We start from the raw sequence: 27,039 nt of genomic DNA, 5'->3' as shown, positions 1-27,039 counted from the left end.
GGTATAAAAGAGTGACCAAGGGAAGGGAGGGAGGGACCAGAGGCCTCCTGACCTTTGCGTCCATCCCTCTGGAAGTCCACGTGGCACCATTCGCCGTCATTGACCTTGCGGCTGGAAGCCCGCAGCTTGATGCCCCCAGAGCCCATGTCCAGCAGAAGATAGAGGTAACCGTCCAACAGCTCCATGGCAAAGTAGTCAGCCCTCTGGGCAGAGCTGTGGCTGCCTACCCCGACCCCAGCCCGCCGGCCCTGGCTGAAGAGCAGCAACCCATTGGGCTCAGTGGTTCGGAAGTCCAAGGAGATGGAGCCAGTGCGCTTGGCGCTCCAGCGGGGCAGTGCGACAAAGGCCTCAGGACTCTCAAAGGTCACAGGGTCCAGGGCAGCCACATCCTCACAACGAAAAGACAAATCCCCCTGCAGCTTCATCTTCGGGTCCCCTTCCTTAGCCAGGCGGGACAGCTCCAGCTTGAAGTCGTTGTTCTTGTAGACCACCTGGAAAGACGAGAGGAGTCTGGGTAAAGAAGCAGAAGCAGCCTTGGGTCTGGCTAAGGGCCCTCTCTCCCTAGCAGCCATGGGCTGTCACCCATGCTCATGGCTCCACACTCAGAGCCATCAGTCCACAAGGCCCAGGCTCCTGTTCTCGAGTTACACCTTCTTCTTGCTGCCTGTCCTGTCTTCCAGCCCCACGCTGGCCAAGCAGCTTCTTCTGTGAGTTCCTGGGTCCAACTCAACGGTCACTCACAGTGAAAAGGGGGGCAACTGTTGCTACTGTCTATTGCTGTTTTCTGAGACAAGGTCTCAAGTGGCTCAAGATGACTTCAAACTCACTGCCTCGCTGAGGATGACCTCGAATTTGTCTTCCTGCCTCTACCTCCCATGTGTGGGGACTATAGATGTGCACCGTGCTCAGCCGATGCGGTTCTGAGAGAGTGCATGGACCTGATGGTGCCAGGCAGGTGCCCTGTCAGCTGAGCTGCCGTCTGTCCCAGTCCCTGCTGGCTGTCTTCCAGTGGACAGTAACATTCTCCCGTGTTCTGCCAAAGACCAAAGTAGAAACCAACCTTTTGTCTACAGATCAGGCAACTCATGAGGTCAAGTGACTTGGTCAAGACAACAGAGCCATGAGTGAAAGACACGTGACTGAGGTTAGGCTTAGCCTCAGGCTTCGTGCCCACCAGCCTCCCCTGAGCACCACAGCTCTGAAGGTCCTCAGAGACGAAGGGAGTTCTGAGGCCAAAAGAAACAAAAAGTTTGACCCCTCTGGACTTGTGTAAATGGCTTTAGGCTTCAATGGAGGGTTACAATCCCACCGTGGACTCACAAGGAATAGAAGTCAGGGGTAGCTGGCCAGGTCAGACTAAGTCCCATGGCAGACTGGTCAACTGTAGCCCTGCTAAGCCCCTACTCACGTCCTTGAGGCAGCCCATGAAGTTGTTGCTGACAGGTGAGCCAGGCAGGTCGGCTGTGTTGGGGCTGCCCCCAATGTAGAAGAAGTCATCAGAGCCCAGCATGGTGTAATCCTCCTGTGTGTAGCCTGTGGTGGTCAGGATGCCGTCCACCGAGATGGTCACCTGCCCAGCCCAAGGGGAGGAGAGACAGGAGACAACCGACATCAACACCCTGGGACAAGCCACAGGCGGGCAAGGGAGGAACCAGGGGGCAGTGGGGGAGGGGACCCCCATTTTTATGTCTGCTTGTCTTGGAGGCGGAACAGTGGGGGTGGAAGTGGGAAGGAGAAAGAGGAAGCAGCACAGATTTGATGGTTTCAGTGTAGGCTTAGGCCTGCCCTGCATGACCCATGGCCCATGGCCCAGCCTGCAGTGGGACCCTGAGGGTGGCACAGAGCGCTCGCCATGATGGGCTCAAGAAGCGATTCCAGGGAGGAGGCCTCAGAGAGGGCCCCACTGTGAGATGTGGGGCAAAGCAAGCTACACCCTCAGCAGAGAACTGTGGGCACGCATGAGCTCCGGGCCTCTTTCTAAGGAAGAGCCCTTCCTTCCCCTTCCTACCTGTCCTTTCCTGGGTAGCAATGCTGAGACTCATTTGCAGCCCTTCTGTCTGGGCACTGTGCTCTTGCAGCCTCAGCTGGAGAGGCAGCTGAGACAGTAGAGAGGAAAAAGGTCCAGGTATGCCTGCAAGTCTCAGGACAGGAATTGGCTGATATCTGTCAGGGCTGGCTCCTACCTCTGCCACTCAAGTCCTATGGTACCCTGATATTTTGGGTCATTTTTTTAGAAAAACTTAAACTAGTCTAAAACTTAGGTTTAAAAAAACATAACCTAGTCTATAAAACCTAAACTGGCCTTGAACTTGTGGTAATCCTCATGCCTCATCCTCTCGTGTGTTGAGATATCACACCTAGGTGAGTCACTGTCTTTCTTTCAAAGAAGAAAGTGGCCCTATACTATTTCCCAGCTCACAACCTCATCCTTCTCTTGTTGTGCTACCCCTAAGAACAATGAAGCCAGGGTGAACCTAAGGAAACACCATCCCCAAGGTGGAAATTCATCCAGAAAGCAAGATGTCAAAAGCAGGGCTGAGGCTGGTGTTTGAAGAGGTCCTGGTCACTGGGATGGGGAAGGCAGCTCTGATTCCCCTACTCAGCAAACGTTCACCTGGTCTCTGAAGAGTTAAGTGCCCCAGAGGAGCAGTAGGAGGCTTCACCCACTGCAAGGTTGAAGGAGAGGAGCCAATAGCAGTGGTAATACAAGCCTCTCTCTAGGAGACTGTGGCTGAGTCAAGGGGCCACTAAGGACCTGGCCTTTGTCAGCCCCATCCCGCACTTCCATAGGCTGCAGCTTAGAGCCCTTCTTGTTCCCCAAATATGGTTCTAAAGTACCCCTTTTATAGGTAAGGTATTGGAGTAAGGACCTGCCAGTCACAGGCTGTGATGTCCCCTGCTCCGATCTGTAGCACAGGCCACCTTCCAGCTGCTGGTCTTCAGTATTCTGTTGTTGGGAGGATGGGGTGGAAATCCTAAGATGGGGAACCCAAAAGCCCCCCTCGTGCTTGGTTGGTACCTCGTGGTGAAGAGGTGGGGGCTAAGCAGAGAGCAGACTTAAGAAGCTACCTCCTGGGAACCATCAAACCTTGTGCTAGAAGAGCTGGGTCAAGGACAGGAGGAGACAGGTGTTTGGGGAGGGGGCAGTCTGAATACTTTTGATTCTTGTTTGAGGGGGGATTGGTCATGATCATTTATTTCTTCTCCCCCTCCACCTTGTCCTGAAGCTAAGAAATGGGGTTTGGGTAGAAAGGGGAGGGGTCAGAGAGGTTAGTCACAAAAAACCATGCAAACGAGGTTAGAGATTAGACTGGGTAGAGGGGAACCGGAGAGAGGAAGAAGGGATTCAGAATAAAGGGGTAGGGGTAGTCAGGGAAGGTGAGGCAGGTGAGGGGGGTCTCCCTAGTGCAATGACTGCACTCATTCTCTTCCTCCATGTCCCCTGCTGCTGTCCTAAAAGACTGAACTGGGCGGCCAATCAGTTCCTGCGCCCAAGTGGGCTCAACCCAATCAGGCTGCCAGCAAACATCTGGCGTGGCCATGTCCCGGGAACTCCACTAACCTCAGCACAGACCAGAAGGTCCGCACGAAGTTGTCTTGTGAGTTAGTGCAGGGCTCTCCAGCTAAAACCTACTCCCCGGAGCCTATGACTTTGGTGAGAGAGCCTCACGTGAGTGATCAGTGACCGTGCTCAGTGGCACTCATCACTCCTCCCTCCCCTCCTGGCCCCAAAGCACCTTCAGAAGCTCCATCCTTGGCCTCTGAAACCAGGGCACCATCCTGCAATCTCCCTCATGCTCTGGGCGCTCTTCATCCCACCGTGTTTGCCAAGACCAAGGTTGCTCTTTCTTGGCCCTATCTGAGTTAGAAGGATCTGACTTGGAGCAGACTGCGGAGGCCCAAAACATCCCCCCTGAATCCCTTTCCAGGCTGGAAGTAAATCTCAGCTTGCCTGGTGGCTACATTCAGATCAATCATGGAGGGGGCGCTGTTGGGAAAGGATGACCTTAATCTCCCTCTCCTGACCTGTAGGGCTGGGGAAAGGCTAGCAGGAGATAGGGAACATAGGGAGGTCTGCTGAGAAGGGGATCAGCCAGGTGGGTGGGGAGAAGTTGAGGGAGAGTAGAGGAAAAGGCGGTGGGTGAAGGTAGAGGGGGTAGAGGGAGTGGAGGAAGGTGTCTGGGTAAGGCAGGAAGGGGAGTGACTTAAGATTAGTAAAACCCAACTGTTCCCTCAGACAAATCAGTCCAGACACAAAAATGGCAGGTTCGTTAGTAAAAGCAGGAAACAGGGGAATAATTCCCCTGCCCCCCTCCACCCCAGGGGTTCTTGATACCCCTGCCCCCCAATCCCCCCCATGAAGCTTCTGGAAGGGGTGGGGCCAGCAGGGGAGGAGGGGAGGAAGGGAGCACGTGCCACACAGAACAGCCACTGCAGCTGGGACCCATGCAGGTTAGAAGAGCAGGGTGGGGACCAGGTACTGCCCGGGCAGGCCAGAGAAAAGCAGCCAGCAGGTGAGAAGGCAAACAGGGCAGAGGAGATAGGGGATAGGGGAGAGCAGAGATGGAGGCGAGAGAGCCGTGGAGTGCAGGAAGAAGCTTCCTTCCACTGAAGAGGAGAGAGGAGCAACCACGGGGTCAGAGATGTAAATTTAGGGGCTGATGGAATAAGAACCGTCAGACCTGAGTTCCTCATCACACGTTCCTCTGCCATTCACCAAAGACAATCAGCTTGCACACCTCTGCACACACAACACATCCTAGAAGGCTCTGGGGGGAAGGTCTTGACTGCTCCTCTCCATGCAGCACTGGGGACCACAGCTAGGTCCCCAAGACACAGCAGAGGATCCACACTGACCCCCTAGAGGCGGTGGGTTCTGAGGAAGCCTAGGGGAGTGAGTGGAGTGTTTGCCCAGAAGATGCGCCTACTCCCAGAACCACACCCACTCTCCAGGAGCAGGGAATATGGCTAGAGGAGGCTCAAGAGTCTTGTGACCTGAATGGAGCGACCATCCCTTCCTCTCCTCAGCTCAGTGCAAGAAGGCTGGGTGGGATGGGAATCCAAGTCCTAGCCACAAACATACCCACATGGAGCAAATACTCCATAGCTACTGTGCCCCGGGAAAAGGGAGCTCTCATGCCAGCACCAGGAGCCATCCCCGGCCTAGAATGATCGCAGCTCACAGCACCATTAACGTACGTTTACTCGGAAGAGTTAGATGGACGGCAGATACTTCAACTTGTGGGCAGCTGAATGGACTTCCTTGAGCCCAGGGACAATACGGGTAACACTGCCCCGACAGGCTTTTTGTCTCCACTTAGGCTGCTAGTATCTCTTTTTAAGGCTAATTTATTTCATGTGTTTCTCCTGCATGTGTGTCTGTGCACCGTGAGTGCAGTGCTGGTGGGTGCAGAGAGGGCATGGGGAACTGGAGTGTCGGGGTTGTGAGCTGCTGCTCGGGTGGGGTGCAGAGAGGGCATCGGGGAACTGGAGTGTCAGGGTTGTGAGCTGCTGCTTGGGTGGGGTGCAGAGAGGGCATCGGGGAACTGGAGTGTCGGGGGGTTGTGAGCTGCTGCTTGGGTGCCTGGACTTGAACCTGAAACCTCTGGGGGAGCAGCCAATGATCTTTTTAAAAAAAAGATTTACTTATTTATTTTATGTATATGACAGCTCTATCAACTTTATGCCAGAAGAGGACATCAGATCCCACTATAGATGATGGTAGTGAGCCACCATGTGGTTGTTGGGAATTGAACTCAGGACCTTTGGAAGAGCAGCCAATGCTTTTACCCACTGAGCCATTGCTCGAGCATTTTCTGTCTCCTGTTAGACCACATTGCTGTCATCACATACTCCAAGGGTGCACAGGCTATGGTTAAGAACAATTAGTTCACAAAAAAAAAGTTTCCAGCAGCCCTGTAGGGTGATACAGGACAGAAGCAGGTCTGGGAGCAGGGAGATGAACTCAGCTGAGGGCTGAGCTGGATTCATGTTCTGTGCCAGACACAGGCAGTACTCGCGGCCATCCCACGAGGGCTGAACTCTGGATTTCAGGGATTTTAGGAGGGAAAGACCTCAAATCAGAAATCTCCATTCTCCTTTGTCATTTGCTGTTTTCCAGAACAATTTTACCTTTCTGATAAAAAAAAATTCTGCTAAAACAATTTTGCCTTTGTTCTCTTTTCTTCTTTCTTTTTTTTCTTATTTGTTTGTTTGGCTTTGTTTTTGTTTTGTTTTGGTTTTGGTGTTGGGTTTTTTTTGCGTTGTTTTGTTTTTGCTTTCGTTTTTTTTGAGACAGGGTTTCTTTTCTCTGTGTAGCCCTGGCTGTTCTGGAATTTTCTTAGTAGACCAGACTGGTCTTGAACTCAGATATCAGGCCCCTACCTATCAAGTGCTTCTGAGTGCAGGGATTAAAGGGATGAGCCCACCACACAAGGCTCCAACTTTCATTGTTAGAAAAGGGTGAACAAAAACAAAAACAAAAAAAATCAAATCAATCAATAAATAAAAAGCGAAGTGATGGTGGCGCACGCCTTTAATCCCAGCACTCAGGAGGCAGAGGCAGGCGGATCTCTGTGAGTTCGAGGCCAGCCTGGTCTACAGAGTGTGTTCCAGGACAGGCACCAAAGCTACACAGAGAAACCCTGTCTCAGAAAAAAAAATTAAATAAATACAAGGGGTGAACAACTTTGGGCCCTCCCATCTCTTTCCAGCTCACTAAGCATCCATTAGTTAAGTGAAAATGATAAACTCCTCTGTAGTATAAAGGGAGGCTCTTTCTCTGGGCCCCAGCTTCCCCATCTGCTAACTGGGAACAAGCTCAACCTCCTGCCTAGAGTCCAGGCATCAACAGATGTAAATGAAACTCAAGATGTAGACCAGGGAGATATCTGGAGGAGGCTCGGCCAATAAAGGTGCTTGCTGCGAAGGCCACCTATAACCTGAGCTTTATCCCAGACCTACATGGTGGAAAAAGAGAACCAACTCATGTTACTTGGCCTCTGACCTACACACACACACACACACACACACACACACACACACACACACACACACACCATGACATGCTTCACTACACATATAAATAGATTAAATACATAAAATTGTAAAAAGAAAAAAGGGAGAAAGAGAGAGAGAAAGCCAGGCATTGTCTTTAATTCCAGTGCTTGGGAGGCAGCACCAGGAGGATCTCTGTGAGTTCAAAACTAGCCTTGTCCTCACCGTGAGTTCCAGGCCAGCCAGAGCTATATAGAAAACCCTGTCTCAGAAAAAGTGAGTGGGGGAGGTTGGAGAAATGACTCAGTAGTTACAAATATTTGTTGCTCTTGTAGAGGACAGGGTTCAGTTCCCAGCACCCACATGGAAGCTCACAACTATCTATAACTCTAGTTCCAGGATATTCAACGTCCTCTCCTGGCTTCCTGGGATCACCAAACACGCAAATGGTGGACACACATACATGCCGGCAAAACACCTACACACACAAAATGAAAATTAAGCTTCTTAATGTAAAAAAATTGCTATTTTGAGGCCCTACTGTATGCACGAACAATGTTAGCTTCACAAGGCAGATTTCGTCAGCCTGATCGTGCTCGACCAACAGAGGTGACTGGGCGAGCCTTCTGTCTTTCCACTCCCTCACAAAGAGAAACACTCGGAGCCTACGCGTTCTAATGAGTGGGTTAGAAAAATAAACACAAAACTACACGAAACCCATCTGAGGGGTGCCCTGCAAATCAGAACTTGTTGAGCCCCATTCTTTGACTTCAGTCTGGGCCTAAAAGGTCCAGTCCCTAACAGAGGTTTGCAGGGGTTTCTAAGGCCTTGCAAGACTCATCCCATGTTTGTGCTGATGGTTCAGGGGGTGTGGACCTTGCAGCCTCAGAATTTAGCAGGTTCTTTCTTTATTAGCCCTGAAATTGGGCAGGGTTGGTGGCTTCTTGACCGTCTGAAGTAAGCCATTCTTCTTTCCTCCTTCACTTCCCTGAAGCATCCTGAGGTTTCATGAAGTTATTTTGAGACTGGTTCCTAACAAGGGGTTGTAATAGGATCTCCACTGGGACCAGAGATGCCTATCCCTCCGGGTCTGCTACAGGAAGGGAGCCACTTTTCACATAACATCCCTGCCCTGGTAACAGAGGGAATTGGCCAGCACTTTATTAAGCTTAATGAAATTATAATTCCTTTCCAGAGCACAGAACTTGAGTTGCCTTGATTGATCTTCTCACAGACTTGTGGTACAAGCTGGGCATATACACCATTAGTCTGCTGGGAGCTTAGGGAATTGCCTGGGCCCATGTGGTCAGAATTGCACCATGGAGACTACAAAGAAGGTTGGTTGGGCCCTAATCCTAGGGTGATATCCCTCCTGGTACTTGGGTAGATCACCTGAGTTGATCTTGGCTCCCTGTCCCCAGAGTCACAGGTTGGCCATCCAGAGAAGCTCTACAGAGAAAGTTCTTTTTTTTTTAAATTCCACTTTTAAAAATTACATTTATATGTCATGTATGTAAATATATATGTACATGCATATACACATGAATGTATGGGTCAGGGATGAACTTGGAGGAGTCAGTTCTCTCTCCACCACGTGGGTTCTGGGAATCGAACTCAGGTTATCAGACTTAATGGCAAACATCTTTGCCAGGTGAGTCCTCTCATCATCTAGTAAAGAAAGCACTTAACTCCAGCTCCTGGCGGGTTCTCAAGGACAGCAGAGCAGATAACAGCTAACTCACAGAAGCAGCAGCTGGAGAAACCTGCCGGTGAAGAGCTAGGGCAGACCTCAGAGCAAGCTCCATTGGAACCCTGGGAATCTAGGGAGATCTTGGCTGGGAAGGCACTGGCCATGGACACTAGTCTATGTGGGTGAAGGAAAACACACACATCGCACAAGTATAGAAGTGTTGGCAAAGGTTCCTTGTGGCTTCAGAGGTGAAGCCTTCTGAGGGGCATAAAGGGCCTTTCAGGCTAGGCACTTCAGCGTTGATACCTCCCTGCTCCCTAGCCTTCCAGCTGGGCAGACCTGGTAGGCTGGGCAAACCAGGCAGCTGCCCCAAGCCCCTCCCACCCCATGAGAACAGACACATCCATCTGCAGGGTCCCCAGCCTGGTGTTCAATCACTCTGCATTATTAATAGGCAATGACTAACCGGCTGCTGTGGAGCCGGAATTGGGCAGGCATGAGGGAATCCCAGGGGATCTCACACTGCAGGGCCTGAGGGCACACTCTCTGAGGCAGGCAGGAGAAGGAGGATGGGGCCTTCCCAACTCTTTCTCTGCCTCACTGCCTGTCTGTGCACTGCACCTGCACTGAAGAACCAGCCCCGCCAGCCAGCCTCCATACAGAATCCTCACCAGAGCCCATCCAAGCCTGCAGCCCCCGTTCCCACCAGCACTTCCACATGCAAAGAACCAGCAATCTCCCAAACACACAGCACGGCTTCCCACTAACACCCCTAAATATCACACCAACATTTACACACAGTCACACCCACACACCAACACACACCAGCTGCCTTTACACTGACACCCACAACAGCATTCACCAGGATGGAGACCAACCCAAACACAGGAGCTTGGCAAGGACAAGGACAGCTGCCCCCATCCTATCTCTTCTGAGACTCCTCCTTCTCATGCCCTCAACAGGGAAGGAAACCAAGCCCTGTCAGAGGCCATGCAGGAGAGGCAAGGGACACAGGGGATGGGACTGGAGGGGAAGGAAGACAGTGTGGAACACAGTGTTAGTCAGAGCAGCAGAGCAGTGGGGGATTTGGACGCTATCCCTGGTGGGGGGAAAGACCACTCATGCCATGCAAAATGTGAGGGAAACAGAGCTGGGAATCCTCAAGGCTGGGAAGTAGGGGGCAACAGTCAGCATGAGGCAGCCCCTAAATTGCTATGAATCGGTGACTTGAAGGAGGTCCCAAGGCCACCCCCTCATGGGGACATGCCCAGCTGGCTGCCATTGGAGACGGCATCCCCAGCCCTCTTCCCAGCTTGAGGAGCCCCTGTCTGGAGCTGACGGTGAGCATAGCGTAGCGTGTCATGGGATGGTGTTTTCCATGGATTTTCAGGAGACCAAGAAAGAAACCAAATCAAAGAGAAAAAAAAAACTAAATATAAACAAAAACCAAGGAGCAAGGGAAAGAACAGAAGAAAGTAATCAAAATAAGCTCAGCATCGGGCTGGTCTAACCAGAGCTGATGAAATGGGGTCTGCCCCAGATTTCTCAGGCCAAGAACCTGTCAGGAGGCAGGAGTACAGGGCAGGGCCCCGCCAAATGCCTGAATTTCCATTTGTCTTTTGGGCTTGATTTTGGATCAAAAGAAAAGAAAAGGGAAGAGGGGAAACTAAAGGATAAGGAGTAAAACTTAAAGGTTGTCTGGGACACACAAAAAGAAAAAACGAAAAAGAAAGAGAAAGAAAAGCAATTGGAAGAGCAAAAACCAAATGAGGAGAGAGAAACAAAAGTGGGAGAATCGAACAGTTAAAAAACCCACGGCAAACCAAACGGTAAGACAATTAGAGTGATATCTACCAGATAATGCAGTTTGTTTACCATAGCGTGTCCAATCCCTGCGTGCTTCACCGGAGAGGGGGAAGGGATGGGGTGTCAAAAAAAAGAAAGAAAGAAAGAAAAAGGAAAGAAAAAGAAACAAGGACGACAAAAGAACAGAACGAAAAAGAAAAGAAAAAAATAAAATGACCAACTGTGAAACTCCAGGAAGGAGGAGATACAGCCATATGTATTTGCTTGTTTGGTTGTTCAAACCCTCCCACCACAGGTTCAGTAGAAGTGTTTAAAGAAAACTTATAATGGGAGGAAGAAAGCACACACACAAAATCAAACCCCTTCTTCTCCCAACGCCTCCCCAGCCCCACCTCTGGATTCCTCTTCCCCTCATGCCCTCCCGAAGGACATCTGCAGAGAAGGGGAACAGTTAGAGACCTTGGTTAGTAAAGAAGGAACAACAACAACAAAAGAGGAAACTGGACCAAGAAAGCAGAGACTTAAAGATGGCCAACATTCCGCGGATGAGACAGAAAGTTAGTTCGGTTTTTCATTCATACCTGGCCCCACCTGTCCCTGCCTATCCCTCGGTCCCTTGGGTTATAAGCGTGTTAGTAACACACACAGAGTTGGCAACGGGGGGGAGAGGGGTTTCCAACAGGAGAGGGGGAGGGAGGGTTAAGAAGCAGACCCAGGATGCAGGATTAGTAGTCCTGAGATGTTAGGGAGTTAAGGGAGGGAGAAGGGGGCACAGGGTGAGAAGGGGTGGGCACTGACTCAGGAGTGGACGGATGGCTTTGTTGGCTGACTGGTCACCCAGATGGCTTTCCAGAGAACTGGCTGAGGAGTGGGATGGTGCTGGCCAACTGGCTGACCAGTGGCCATGTCGTGTTAATGAGTTAACTGGTTGGTGACAGGCCAGCTGGCTGGCAGGCTAGGAGAAGGGTGGGCAACGCCCCTAGAGAATCACAGGGCTGGCAAGGACAAGAGGCGATTTCTTTCGAAGGCCAAAGACAGCCTGTGAGGGGACATGGGTATCTGCTTTTCCTGGGGATGGAAGATGGGCAAATAGATTCAGGGATCCTTGGGAGAGAGGGGTTCCCCCTCCATTGTTTCCTGGAGAACTGAAGAGAGTGAGCCACCATCACAGCGGGCTTGGGGAGGGGACGCTAGCCCTCCTCAGGCTGTAGAGGGCTCATGTCCACACTATCCCAAACCTTCCTCCCTTTCCTCCCTCCTCCCCTGTTGCACCCCTAGCTGACCCCTCCTGCCTGCCCACTTTGACTTGCCCAGGGGCTCTGCTAACCCCTTCCCAAAGGCCCCCCCCAGGCTCTTCAGTCACCCTCCCTGTTCTCTTGTTTTTCTATGAGCAACTAAGCATCCCTTCAACACCCTGGAACAGGTAAAAGTCTCCCAGGAAGCGGGCTCTTTCCAAGGTCACCCATAGCCCCTGAACCTCCACTTCTCACAACCAGTCAGAAATTCACTCCCCCTCTGCCTGTAGAAAAAGGCACACAGAGGCCCCAGTACCTCAGCTCTGAACCAAACACCACACTCTTTGACCTTATCTCTAAATAGCATACCTCTATGTACTCCTAACTCCATTTCTTCCTCCTATTGCAGAATCACCTGGTCTCTGGAGAGGACCGAGCCCGCTGTGCTGAGGGATGGAGGGACACAGTTGCCTGATACCCACCAAACACTACGCTGCAAACCTGAGACTGTGGTGGGAGGAGCGGTGTTCTGGGGAAAGCAGTATTCTGTTGGCTAAAGAGCTCTTGTACCCAGTGCACACAAGAGGAATTGATTAAGCCAACTAATAAGGGACTCATATAATCAAAAGTAACAGAAGTCAATATTAAGATGCTGGAAGTGCTGAGTAGCCAATATTAATTACTAGCTATGGGGAATCAGTTTACAGAGCAAGAGGGGAGTCTAGTCCCCAGTACAACATTAGGTGATAGCCTGAGACAAGAGGGTCCGTACTGCCAGCTGGCAGGACTGTTATGAAATGAAGAGGACCAGCTAGTTAGAGCAACGCACAGTCAACCTCAGAGCAGCCAGGCTGATGGCACCCCAAAAGATTTGTCTGATATGGTTCAGCAGTTGAACAAAGCTGGGGAAAGAACACTACAAGGAAAAATCCAAGGACAGTTTTGACTTGTTATAGAAAATGAAGCAGTGTATTTGTTGGGGTGGGGATGAGGGGGGGGGAGCCAGTCTTCCCAAAGGAAGCTCCATTGCCAATGGGCCAAATAGACAGTTAAAGCCAGGACAGTGGGAGAAGGATGTGAGTTCAAACCCCAGGCCTTCTACTAATTTGTCAAGAGATCCAGACTCCCCCAAGAAACAGCAAGGTTGAGACAGGTGGGACCAGAGCCCGTAGCCCTAGGAGTGGAGGATGCAGACCGTCATGGTGATCAGGAGGTTCCAACAGAGCTTCCGTCGGAGGCTTTTCCTGCAGTACAGTGGCCCATGGAAAAAGGCCCAGATCTAGAGAGCTCATACTTCTAGACAGCAAATAAACCCTAATACTTTGTCTGCTTCTAGAACCCGGAAGCCCAAGCATGGCAATGGGCAAGAATGAAAAGAGCGTCCCAGCCAGAGGGGAGCCAGTCATGAAAGCAAGAGAACTTACCATGGGTAAACGGCTTTGGAGAAAACTATACCCCACCCCTACCTTGAACTCTGAGTGCAGCCCCAGCCCCCTAAAGACCCCAAGAGGAGGACTGCAGATGCGAAACTTCAGAAGTCCGGGCTGAGGACAGCCTGTGAGCGTGCGCAAGCACGCAGCTCAGGACAAAGGAATGGTCGTGAGATTTGGGGCTGTCTAAGAAAGTCAGAAGCCCAGGAGACTTCAGCCTCCTGTGCATGTTTCACAGATAACAAGCCACCAGTCACCTGCAGAGGCAAAGAAATGAAGTGGCTTCAAATCAGATTTCAAGTTCCATGGCCTCCTAACTCCTAACCCAGGCAGGTTCAAACAAGCCTATTTTCTGAGGGGGGGGGGTTAGTTTTCTCATCAGTGAAATGGGAGTCATAGCTCCCATCCACAGAATTGTCATAAGAACTCTGTAAGGCCACGTGTGTTTGCATGCCTTTAATCCCACCCAGCACCTGGGAGGTGGATCTCTGAGAGTGTGAGGCCAGTCTGAACTACATAGCAAGTTCAATGCCAACCAAAGCTACATAATGAGACACTGTCAAACAGATGCGCGCACACACTCCAGATGAGAAGCAAAAGACAAATGAGGTCCTTGAACATGGAGAAATATTCCAGTGCAGTCTGACAGACACAGACAGCGTGGCCCTGAACAGGGCAGGGCAAGCTACGCTACTCTTATGAAGCCAATCAGAGCCTCTTTAAAGAAGATAAAGGGTACCTCAGCATTTTGTTTGTTGGTTTGAAACAGAGACTCCGTACATAGCCCAGGCTAGTCTTCTACCTCAGCCTCCAGATTTTGGGAATTACAGATGTGCCCCACCATACCCAGTGACAGTGCTCATATGAAGAACTTGGATATGCTCTTTGGACATGGGTCCTCATTTCCAAAATCTGATCAATTGGGTTTAAGAAGGAGACTAAAAGGTATTTAACTCAGCGATGGAGTGTCCCACTATCATGCACAAGGACCCAGGTTCTAGCCTCACAGTGAAAAAAAAAGAAAAAGCTTCTTGAAGAAAACCAGATGAACCAGGGAGAGAACTTAGAAAAACAACTAAATAGGACCAACAGCTGCTGGTTTTAAACCCTCAATTTGCTTAAAATCTGGAATTAGAGGAAAAGAACAGACATGAGTGTTAACGCACACGCAGGATGCGATGAAAGGCCCAGAATACAATTCTCAGGAACCTGACGTGCAAAGACAAGAGCTGGCTATGGGGTGGGCCGAGGAAGCTTTATGAAGAAGGTGCCATTTCAGTTGAAAAACTGGGAGGGAGAAGAAGCTCAGTTAATGGTCACGGCAGCAGTGAGCCCTTCAGTGCCCACATCGTGCCAAGCAGTGTGCTGAGCATGGAAAGACATCTTCTACATCCAGTCGGTCATCAGCAGTCCCTTTCCACTTTGCCTATGGGGAACTGGAGCTTGGGAGTTGTATATCTTGCTAATAGCTGTCTGACTCAAACCCCAGCTCTTAGACTTGGCCAGCAGAGAGTGAACGGGTGGTCTCCTTGGGAGAGTCGTGGGAAGGAAGAGACAAGCAAGGAAAGTCAGTGTAGCAAGGCCCAGAACGCTGCAAATCTAGGATCTAAGACAGGTTGTGTGCTGGGAGAGGTGGAGGCAAGGGAACAGACTCCAGCGGTCTGAGTGGGAGGGGACATCATCCATGGAGGACCGCACCCTTGAGCGCTCAATACTTAAAGACACCATCCTTCAGGAATCTTTCATCTTGGTGTCACAGCATCCAGTGCACTCTAAGAATCCCAGCCCTGAGGACTCTATCCTGGGAGATGCCTTCCTTGAAGACTCCATTCCTCAGGACTCCATCCTTGAAGACTCCATCTTCGAGGACCCCCATCCCAAGCATTCCATCCTACAGGGCCCATTTTGAGGACTCCATCTCTGATGACTGCATCCTTGAAGGCTCCATGCTGGAGGGTCCTGTCCAGGGCCACCACATCCTTACAGACCCTACAGCCTTGAGGAATTCATCCTTGAAGAACTCATTCCTGGAGCCCAGAGGAGATTCTGAAAGTGTCTGTACTGAGAAAAGGCATCATCTGAGCGAGCAAGAGAAACACCATGTGATGATATTTTACTAGCCAGCTTCTCCTTCAAGCTTGGTGTTGGCTAAAGATAAATGGTTTTGCATATTCTTATATGGCCATGGGAAATACATAGGGGTACGAAAGGTAAGTCTAGGATTAAAAGTAGACCTCAGGGAACCCTCAGTGGTAGTCAATTGATCCTGCCAAGATCCCCGGAGGACTGTCTATCATAATAGCCTTAAGAGCTGAGTTTGAAAGGAGACAGGAAGAACATGTTGTGTCAGTCAGGATCCCCCCAGACTCAACTGCTATGTTCCAAGACATGTTCTAGGAATGACCACCTACACCAGACGTGTTTGGAGCTGGCCTTTGACCCACCCCCATAGCGAACCGGTTAGTTTGGGATAAATTCCTTCCAGGAAGCTTCTCCCAGCCACTCCAGTCACACAGAGAATAACAGAGAGGCTGCAGCACTCTGGACACTGGCCACCTGCCCTGTTATTTCTGTCTCCTTTATACCCCACACGATGTTAAAGATGGAACCCATGGCCTTGATGCATGACAGATCAGGGTCTGTCACTGGGCTACACCCCCCCCCCATCCTGATGTCATTGTTTATATTACATCCCTGGCCTACTTCCCACCTACAAAACTTGAGGGAGGTAGAGCACTGGTAAAAGCCACTTCACCCTCTACCACCCTTGTGTTTACACCAGGAGTCTTCAAATTCTAGGATGTCATCTAGACTCTCTACACACTTGGATGAACAGGGAATCTCCCCAGAGGCACCGCTGGCGTTTGAGGTCAGATGACTCCTTGTTGCGGGGCTGTATTACAAACTGTAGTGATAGCTCAAATTCTGGCCTCTACCCACTAGATGCCAGTAGCACCCCATGAGTTATGATGACCCAGAAAGCTTCCAGACATTGGCAGAGTGTGAATGAAGAGACACTGTTGGAGCAACAAGAACAAAGAAGTTTCTCTTGAAACTCTCAGAAAACAGGCAGACAAAGGGTTTGGCAAGGCATGGGCCCTGCTTGAGGGCAACAACTCCAGAGCATGGCCTTGGAGCTAAGCCAAGAAGAATTCCCCAAATATAGTTCTGTACCTCACGCCCATTGGTTCTAGAGTAAAAGAAATTCCCCAGGAGCCCTTTGGAAAGAGGGTTCTCCATCTTTAAGTGGACACTCTCTGTGGCCCATCGTCCCGCACTTTTGGACTCATCCTTGAAGACTCCATCCTTGAAGACTCCATCTTCGAGGACCCCCATCCCAAGCATTCCATCCTACAGGGCCCATTTTGAGGACTCCATCTCTGATGACTGCATCCTTGAAGGCTCCATGCTGGAAGGAATTTATCTCTGAGCCATCTCGTAGAACATCCAGTAGAAGAGAATTTCCATCTGTCATCAACTTACACCCATGATGCTACACTTTTGAGAAAGAGATGAACACAGGTCACACTCTACACTTATGTGCTGAGGTCATGTGTCAGTCACGGCATCCATGAGAGTGGCTCAGCAGAACCACGGACCTCTCCTTCCTTTTTGGAAATTCCCCAATTCGCATCATTGCTTCTGTGGTCCACTGGGCATGTGGACTGCCTTATTCTGATCATTTTTTTAAATTAGTTCATTTATATATTTCATCTACTTTTGCACGTGTGTGGTGTGAATGTCTGTGTGTATATGTGTGTTCGCATGTGTGGGCATGAGTGCACATGACACATGTATGAATTCATGTGGAGACCTGAAGCTGCCACTGGATGTCACTGGACAGCTTCCTTAACCACTCTTCCTTTGTTAAACAGAGCCTCTCCATTAGCCCAGAGCTTGCCCATTCCCGATAGTCTAGCTAGTCAGAGTGCCCTAGGGACCCCTCTGTCTATTTCCCAAGTGCTGGGATTTCAGGTGTCCACCGTGATTGCCCAGCTTTTCCAAGGGTTTTGGGGACCTGAACTCTGGTCCTCACACTTGTGTGACTAGTATTTTTTTCCACTGAGCCCTCTCCCCAGCCCCTGCTCTGTTTATTTGGAACAATTCCATCCTGTCCCAGGAGCTGCAAGGACAGGGCGCACATCCTTCTCCACTCTGTATCCAGCTCACCATGGTTTTTTGGCCAAATGGCATGTGAAGATTTGTGGGCTTGCAGTGACTCGCAGAAGATAGCGACAGCAAGGAAGGGAGCAAAAGGCACGTAAGACAGCTTCCCCCTTAAGGCAGATTTCCCCACAAAAGGTGCATGGCATGGGAAAATCACAGAGGCACTGCATACACCCGATTGCTCTGGAGGGGATAACATGCCAGGCGGTGCTCTGACTGGGGAATGGTGTGACAGGACACAGGGTGGGAGTGTGCATGGAGAAGTCACTCCACAAACATGTCACTCTACAGAGCACGGAGAGAGGGGCACTGAGAAAAGGCACATCCACATAGGACAGGAACAGGAGGCTGCAGGCTTCCAGAAAGAGCAGTACATTAGTCAGGACATTGTCGAGACAAAGGGAGAGGTGTCAGGGGAGGGACTCTCCATCAGATTATCCCCTAGTGATGTCAAATGAGGAGCAGGTACGAGGAATAGATGGTCAGCAGGAATCTTGAGCACCATTGAGAGGCTTCCAGTGGAAGAAAGGAGTAGAGGAGATGAACAACAACAGAAAGTTAGCCACCACAGGACACATGAAGTCCAAAGAATTTACTCGCAAGAGACCAGCCATGAAACCCTGGGATGCAACCTCCACAGCCAGGATTACTTGGTGTTCTTGGTTGCATTTAGCCATGGAAAGATGAAGCTGCAAGAGCTTGCTGTCCGCTAGCTACAAGGCTGGGGACCCAAGAGAATGAAGAACTGGGGTCCCCGGAGTAAGTCAGCAGAGAAGCCATTGTGGAGAAATGGAGACAGGAGTCCCCAGGGAACGTTCAGGAGCCTCACCTACTAGTGAAGAGAGGTCAGTGTGGTTGGACATGGGGACTTCCTAGGGCTGGAAACTACCCACAAGGCTCCTGTCTAGCACAGTCTGGCCAGAGAGACACCTTATCATCAGAAGCCACTGTGGATGAACCCTGAGAGCGGTGAAGAGGAGTGGCCACTCTTAAGAGGACATCTGAAATACAGGGAACGATGCAGAGAAGGGTGTCATCCTACATGGCACGGGCTGACCCCCAAAACCTCCTTGAGCCCCCTCTGCAGGCTGGCTCAGCCAGCAGAAGGTAAACACGGACGTGAAGGAAGGCCTGGCTTTGTCACACAGGAAGAAAAGCAAATACCCCGTGAGCAGCAGGGCCAGGCGCCCTCCCTGGTTCTGACTCTTAGCCACTTGCTGCCTCCTTCTCAGCTATCCCTGTCCTGGGAAAGCCCCCTGCAGGGGAGACCATATTCTGCCCCACCTGTACCTCTGTTTTTCCTCAGTGTCCTGCTGCCCACCCTACAGGACCCCTTTCCCACCCCAAAACACACTAGCCTCATCCAGGCTCCAGTTTCCTCCTCCCAAGTCCGCAGGACCCTCCTGCCCATCACCCGATCCCTGAGCACCACACCTTGAAACCCTAGCTGCTCCTACCAATCTGAGCCCAGCCCTACTCCTGGCCTCAGGCTTCTGCCCAGGAACAGCTCTAGAGCCTCCTTCTACTTCAGCTCCCTAACTGATAAGGTCTCGGAAGCCTGTCACACAGCCAAGGCCACAACTCAGGTTCACACAGCCCCGAACTCTGTTCTCCAAACCTCACCTCACTTCCCAGTCCTGCTTTCTCCCCCCCAACCCAAGGCATCGCTGTGTCCTCTACGTATGACCTGCCCCAGATACAGCTGACCCCTGACCTTCTTCTTGCTCCCCCTACCTGGCGCAGGTTTCGGGTAACCCGGACGTCGTGCCAGGCGTTGTCGTTGAACTTGCCATTGACGGGTTCCACAAGGGCCTCGAAGGCACCCGAGCCTAAGTTGATGACCAGCCAGACAGCCCCGGACTTGAGGGACAGGTTGACGTAGTCGGCCGACTTGCCCGTGTGCAGCATCAGCCCGTTGCGCTGCAGGGTGCGGAAGGCCAGTGTGATCTCGTCAGTGCTGCTCTGGATCGGGTTGTGTGACAGGTCGTAGCAGAAGAACTCATTGCCCTTGAAGGTTGCCACAAATTCCTCCTTGCCTGGACGCCATGTTTTGGGAAAACGGGAGAAGGCTGAGTGCATGGGGTACACCAGAGGCTCCCCCTTCACCTCCAGCAACCCAAGCACGGGTCCTGGACACTGGAGTCCTGTGGTCCCAACTCTAAACTTAGGCCCTCTTCCCCTCCTACATCCTGTCAACCCAGACCCTGCTGTCTCTGCTACCAAAAGTCAGCTTCCCCCAGGTCCATTTCCAAAGCAGGAGGCTGCTAAGTGGCTCTCACACTGACAGCTGACAATTAAGCTGCCACAGGGCCAGACAAAGCTACAGGCCTCACCGTCTCCACTCTAGCAATGCTCTCAACCCCTGCCACCCTGGAACAAAGGCACGTGGGGGAGACGCAAGAGACCAACCGCCTGCCTTCTCCCTGGGAGTGCCTCCTGAGCAGCCTACCTCTCCACTTGCCTCTTCTTTGGTAACAGCTATTCTCAGTACCCAGGGACAGGGGCAATTTCAGGACTGTCCCTAAGTGATGGGACCAGTAGGTCTGCCTAGCCCTGCACAGATGAGAAGAGTGGGAAGCCATGGAGTAGAGAGGGACAGGGACATGACACATGGGAAGGCAATGCAAGTGACAGGGCTATCCACCAGGTGACAGGCCATTCTGCAGCATTCCCGTGGGTGTTCACCGTGCCAGCCCTCCCTCCTCTCCCAGCTTCCTCCTCCAACCTAAGAAACCTCACAGTACCAGGTAAATAACCCATAGATGCCAAGGGAGTACATGGGAGGGCCTGGCTCTCATGTGTGTATGCTTATGGATGTGCATTACCTGTGTGCATATGTGCGTGTGTTTATGTATCTGAACATATAGACACAGCATCCAGTCTTTGTGTGTGCGTATAACACCCAGCTGGTGTGTGTGTGTGTGTGTGTGTGTGTGTGTGTGTGTGTGTGTGTGTACATGGACACAGCACCCAGCCCAAGATCCTTTCCCCTGCCCCTCTTTGGGAGGAAGCCATGACTCCTAGAAGAGCCATGGGGATTGCTGGCAGTCTGCAAGTGAGTGACAAGCAAAAGTACCATGACTGGAAGCAGAGAGTTGGGGTCCAGTCCCTCAACTTCACACACCAGAGCACAAGCACGGGGCAGAGAACCCGATTCCAAATCAAGAGAGACAAGAAGTCCTGCACCCAGGCAGTGACTTCTGTCTCTCTGTCAGCAAATACTGATCCTGCTTCCTCCCTGGGTGGATAAGAGGCGAACAGGACTGTATCGTGAGGGTCTTTAGGCAGAGGCTGAACTATCTGAGCTTTTCCTGAGATGTTCTCAAGGCTCAGGGAAGCGTAGGAACGATGTGATGGGCACAGAGGGCCACTACAAGGCACCCACCCTCCCCTAGAGGCAGGGCTGAGCTGCAGTTCTGTGTAGGAAAGTGAGGGTCTCTCATTGCAGATTCTACAGAACTCTTCTCCAGCCTACACAGCCTGCTTCTCTCCCTCCAGGCAGGCTGCCCACACTTGGCCCCCACTGCATCCGGATGCCAAGGCACCAGCTGCTGCCCCAGTGCCTGGCATAGCCCTCACTGCAGCTGGCAAGGTCTTGTGTCCTGAGGCCACAGGACAGCAAGCTGAGGGGGGGTAGGGCATGGGCTACATAGGGACAATCTGAATCCCTCCCTCTGTCTATTTAGGGGACCAGAAACAAAGGTGAGGCAGCCAGCAAAGACAAAGATGTGTTTAATGGTGATGTGGGGAGCCCAGCATGGAAGGGGACAAAGATGGACCAGCAGCGGGTCAGAAGAGAAATGGAGACAGGGCTGTGAGGGAAAGAGAGGTCACATGGAACCTTATCGATAAAGAACAGGAGGGAGCCCTGAGGGGACAGGTAAGGAGGAGGGCCAGCCAGCATAGAAAGGGGACAGGGACCTCTAGGGAACTAAAGCCACAGCTTTCTGGGGCTTTATTGTTTCCATAGCAACCAGGCCTGCTGCTCAGACACTGACAGAGCCAGGGGGCTCAAGGACCAGAAAAGGGAATGCATTTGACCTTGGTTTTACCACCCAGACTGTTAGCCCCACCCAGAAGTCAGACCTGTCCTCCCACTCCTTCACCTTCACTGCGGTCAAAGCAAATAACATTGCAGAGATCCAGACTGCAGGAAGAAGGCAGCCACCTGAAAAAGTGATTGGGACGAAACAAAAGAAGTCAGAAAAAAAAGAGAGAGGCAGGGCTGAGGCTGGACCATGGCTGCCAAGGCCAAGAGCAGAAATGAGGCCATTCCTGGACTCCTCAGGTGGACCCAGGAGAGGAGGCAAAGCCATCTATGCTGCTAGGCTGAGCTGCCTAGACCCCAGGCTTCTCGGCACTGGGCTATCCAAGGGAGCCTGAAGGCTTTTAAGGAGAGGGGTGAGAGGCAGGTGGGCATGCGCAGCAAGAAAATTGAAGAAGAGAGAGCAAGAGAATGAGGGACACAGGAGAGCCTTAATGGAGCAGGGGTGAGCCCTCAAGTGCCCTGATGGGGGCGGCACTTCAAAGATCAGAATGTATAGTATAGCTCCTGAGCACTAGCTGGACCCGGGATGCTCAGGTCCTGTAGCGCCAGGGGGCGCTTTGCTCCACCAGCCATGCAAGCCACGGCCAAGAACTACAACTCCCATCAGCATGTGAGAAATGACAACCCTTAAGGGCTCCTAGCGTGGAAAGGGAGTCATTGCTAACACTTGTTTGCTTCTCCATCAGGGAGTCTGTGGCCTCACAAATGTTCCAACAAAGCTGAACGTAGCCGGAACTGCCTGGGTTTCCAAGTGCCATGAAAGGGAGGGACACAGCTGCCCCCTTTGCAGACCCAGCTCTAAGTCCTCTGGGACGATCTCCAGCCCCCTCTGACTCCTTCTGGCTCTGGGGAACCACGGCTGTGTGTTCTGCTCATTTGGCACTTACTGCCTAGTAACACCTTGTGCAGGTCCTTGGGGAGGAAATGTGATGTGAGAAAGACCTGGGCACTGGCGCTGGCTCTGCCAACCAGCTCTGTGACCTTGGCCAAGTTACAGCCGCTCTAAGCCCAGCTTTCTCCTCTGGAGCCAGTCTACCTCCCAGGTTGCCGCAGGAATGACGATGGACAGGTTAGGACACAATTCAGCCCCAAATGACTCTGCCCCTGGATATGACTTTGTGAAGGTGCACATGCTCACCCCTCCGTGGAGGAATAAGTAAATTAACTCCTCTGAACAAGGTCTGCGGTTTCTAGCCACTTACACTTACATGGTTTATTGGGGTTATTTGTTAGGCCATCAGAGACCCCTGGAAACAGTGACCATTCGCTCATTTAAAGTAATTGCAAGCCAGGTGTGCACACCTTTAATCCCAACACTCAGAAGGCAGAAGCTGATGTGTTCCTGTGAGTTCAAGACCAACCTGGTCTACATAGTGAGTTCCAGGTCAGCCAAAACTACAGTGAGACCCTATCAAAATTAATTAAATTAAATTAATGTGCTGAGCTCATGCCTACATATATGCCAAGAGCTGTGCAGAGCATGGAAAGAGACAATGAAAACCCCGTCCTCGAGTTCTGGAGTTCAGAACCACAAGGCCAGCAAGCAGATAGAGTGACAGTTAGGATGTGGTACGACTGAATCCAAGGAGGTGCAGAAGTGCCCAGGCTGGCCCAGAAGTTCAGGGAGACTGCCAGCAAGGAGAGCATGGCTGCTTTTTCCAAGAACTGGGAGCGAGGTTGGGATGGTACAAGCCCTGGGGGGCACTAGTTGGAGGATGGAGGTGACGGTGTGAGGTTCTGGCCTGACCGCGGAGCTTTGAGAGTTGTCAGAGTGGCCTGCACATTTCTCAGCAAAGGGTCCTAAAAGAAGCAGCCTCTGGCCAGAAAGGTAGGCTGGGATCCCGTGCTCTGAGACACTAAGCGGCCTGCCCATGCTGGTGTCTGGGGCTTTCACCGGTGCCTGTTTCCCCAGCTATAAAATGTAAAGCAATGGTGCCCACCACTAAATTTCACCAAGGCTTACCGGGACAATATAGGTGACACGAGGATCACAGATGTTGCCAGTTTTCCCCCGGGCAAGATACCTAGCAGGCTTCTAGACTATGATGGTACCCTGCCACCTGTCACCCTGAAATAGCAACACTTTCTAGAGATGGGCCTGACCACTCATGGAAAAGGGCATCTGTGTTCTGGTAGGTCATCGGGTTGGCTGGACTTTGGGAAACAGATGGAGGCTGGGGCTCTTCACCACTGTAAAGTGGAATTCCACTACTGTGGAACGGTGCCCTGGGAATGGCGGTGGGGTGCAGGCCCGCTGCCGGCCCGGAGAAAAGGCACAGGGAGGTGCCATACACCTGTGAAGACGCTTCTCCTCCCAGAATGCAGTTAGTCTACAGTAGGGCAAGGGCTGGACTGTCCTGGGGACCATGGGATCACTGACCTTTCGTCGGCTGGTGCACATCGCCGGCTCCTCCTCTCCCGGCCCCCCCCTCGGAGAACAGTAAGGGACCCTACTGGAGAAGCAGAAATATGGGGGACTCAGGCATAGGGGCTTCGCAGCCAGTCCCATCCCAGTTCTTGAGGTGATGGAAGGCTCGTCTCCAGGACCAAGGTCTGCTTGCAATACGGCAGGTGAGACGGAGTTTCTCTGGGGACTTCCCTGGCCTTCAAGATCTCTTGAGGAGCCATTGTGACAATCCAAATCCAAGGTTCACCAGCCCACATACCCTATCAGGCCTCTGACCATCAATTTTCTAGCCTTTGGCCAAGGTGAGGAGACTAAGTGGGGGGGAAAGGGCAGTCCTGTGGACCATGGTCCTGAAGCACCTGTATCCAAAACTTCCTCTTCACCCTGTGGGACCACATCCTTAGGGGCTTCACGTTCACTCCCTCTACTGTGCATCTTCTGCTCACATCAGCCTTCTGCTAGGTTAGATGAAATATTCTGAATCAACCTGCTTTTGCCTGACATGGACACCTGTGGTCCAGAAGCCACCACAATTCAGGGACCCAAGCCCCCCGACCACCTGTACCTCTTCGGTCCCCACAGTGGCTGCTCTGACAGTCTCCACTTGGAACTAACGGGGCTTCATCAGGTTTGCCCTCCACCAACATTCACAGAAGGGCTGTGCTCACCAGGAGCTCCTGGCAGAGGTAGGGCTCCCCAGAGATGCAGGACTCTCTTACTGAGAAATCATTGCTAAGCCTTATTACCCCTATTCCTCACCACACAGGGCCCAGTTCTGCTCTACAGGCACAGGTTGCCAGGGTGCTGGGGCTCCAGACTAAGCTTAAGCTTCACCACATGCTTGCCAGTGAACAGGTGCTTCTCTTGTGCCTGGTTCCCAGGCAACCAACCCTATTGCTAGAAGCATAGGATGAGGAGAATTCAGGGATAGACGGGAAAGTTTCTTTCTGGGTTCTTCCTCCAAGTCCAGTCCCCAATCTCCAGAACTAAAATCAGACTAATCATCTGAGCTGCAGAACCTTTCTAGATGAGGGGAAGCAATCTCTAGACTCCTTCTAGAAAACATCATCAGTGTCTAAGGTGAGTCACAGCCAGCACTTCCCCAACCAAGAATTTAGAAGTAAGAAGGACATGATTCAGCCAGAACCCTCCTTCTAATCCACTGTGTGGGACTTCCTCCTTCTTACTTCTGGCCATAACTTCCAAACCTGCATAAAATCCCAGGCCCTTATTTCTCAGACCTAAATCCATCCCAAATTTCAGATCTCAGTGAGATCTCTCTTACATCCTGGATATGGTCCCACCATCCCTTCGCTCATAGTGTTAAACACTCAACCCTGTCTTTCGTATAGGTAACAGCAGCGCCCAGGGTGCTCATAGAGGTGGATAACTGGGAGGTCAGGGAGGCCAGAGCTGGAGGGGATCAGTCAAAACTACTATGTTCTCTTTAGGTTGCTTAATGCCAGGTTTCTCTACCCCTGCAGTGCTGAGACTGGATCCCAGGGCCTTGTGGATGCTGAGACAGCAACAATCTACTACAGAACTCCATGAGACTGGATCCCAGGGCCGTGTGGATGCCTGAGACAAGCAACAATCTATTACAGAACTCCAACACTGGGTTTGGACTGGTAGGAGGGGGACTTAGCCAAGGGTAGGCTCAAGCTAAACAACAAGTCTCAGCCATGCCACCTAGTAGGGCTAATCATAGCCACTAGTAGGGACTATATAATTACAACAGCCAGTCTGCTTGTCTCTGGATATACTGTCATCTATCCGATAGAAATAAGAGATATTCAAAAGATAAACGGAGGTAAAGGCAGAGGGTGGGGGCGTCGTGGAAAGGGAAAGTCCTGCACCCCCAGCCCCCACGTCTTCTATTTTCAACCCATTCTAGGGACAGGGATTAAATGGAGTGTCTTCCACAGCAGCGAGGGAAAGAGACTGTGGCTGCCTCAAATAGTTTTTGCAACCCAGGCCTTTTTTTTATTTGCATTCATAGAAAGAGAAGAGCGATCAAAATGAATGGGGGAAAAAAATCAAACACCCACCATGAGAAAAAAAAAAGCAAGATATACCACCAGGAAAAATGGAAAGGAAAAAATAAAAAGAGACTGGAGACAACGGCAGGAAAGTATACATCTCGACATCAGAAACCAAGGTGAGATGAGGGTGGACAGTGGACCCAGGGGAAGGGGAGGAGGGGAGGGAGAGGACCAGCCCCACCCCCACCAGGCACCCCCATACAAATAAAGAAATGGCAGAGGAAGAGGGGAGGAAGGGAAGGAGAAGGCAGGAAGGGTGAAGGAGAAGGAGGGAAGGGAAGGGAACAGAAAAGCCAGGCACAGTTTGGGGCAATCCAGTCCAATCCAAACCAAACCAAAACTTCAAACCATACCTTCGCTGTTTAACGTCAGGTGAGCCGGACCTTGGAAAGGGGAAGGGAGAGAAAGAGAGAAAGAAAGAAGAAGAAAAAAAGAAAGAAAGAGGAAAAGAAAACAAAGAAAACACGAGTCATCAAAATCAGCCAGAGAGAAGGGAGGGAAGTTGTTGCTGCCACAATTTAAAAACCCTTTTTAACTTGTGACAGACATCGGGGGAGAGCCCCCAGCCCAGCAGCTGAGGGAAGGGGCCCGATGCAGAAACAAAGGGGAGAGGGAAGGGAAAGGGGAGAAAGAAAGATCAGGACGTCAGAGGGTGAGGGGTGTGAGCCAGAGGAGACAAGGCAGGGAGTTGCTACAGGGAAGGAGAGAAATTTTTGGTTTCTTTTTTTTTTTCTTTTTGCCGGGGAAAAAAAAGGAAAAGGAGGAGAAGCATGGCACTGGGAGAGCTGCTTTTTCCTTTTTCTTTTTTTTCTTTTTTCTTTTTTTTTTCTTCCAGGAGGTGGAAAGAAAAAAAAAACGGTCAACGAGAAAAAAACGATTCAGATGGAGGAGAAAATAAAACACAACACAAAACTCAAAGTCACCTGGAGAAAAAGAGTGTGTCCTGTTAGAGAGGGGCTGAGTGGGCGAGGGCTCTCCAACCACCCCACCCTCATCCTTGGGTCCCTGTGACCTTAGGGAAAAGCACAAAGTGTAAGGAATGTGGATGGGCCTTAAAGGAAACCTCCCACTGACTTAGAAAGGCATCCTCTCCATCCTTCCAGCTGCCCAACCCAGCCTCATGTACAGATAGCAGGGTCCAAGAGAAAACCAGGGATCTGGGGAACCAAGGAAGCTGGAGGAAGGAAAATGAGTCCAATGGAATCTCTGGATGAATAC

At 51.3% G+C, this 27,039-nt stretch overlaps 1 protein-coding gene across 1 annotated transcript in view; it reads right to left on the bottom strand.

The window, feature by feature from the left end:
• Nrxn2 (neurexin 2) overlaps positions 1-27,039 on the bottom strand; it is a 102,786-nt gene that overhangs the window by 56,328 nt on the left and 19,419 nt on the right. The window contains 6 exon segments of the mRNA XM_038327354.1: positions 53-491; positions 1,409-1,570; positions 10,541-10,585; positions 19,059-19,360; positions 23,753-23,822; positions 26,170-26,204. Coding sequence (XP_038183282.1) covers positions 53-491; positions 1,409-1,570; positions 10,541-10,585; positions 19,059-19,360; positions 23,753-23,822; positions 26,170-26,204 — 1,053 coding nt within the window.

The sequence above is a fragment of the Arvicola amphibius genome, chromosome 1 (assembly GCF_903992535.2).
Source record: "Arvicola amphibius chromosome 1, mArvAmp1.2, whole genome shotgun sequence".
NCBI classification, from domain to species: domain Eukaryota; kingdom Metazoa; phylum Chordata; class Mammalia; order Rodentia; family Cricetidae; genus Arvicola; species Arvicola amphibius.
This window is presented reverse-complemented; position numbering and strand designations above follow the sequence as displayed.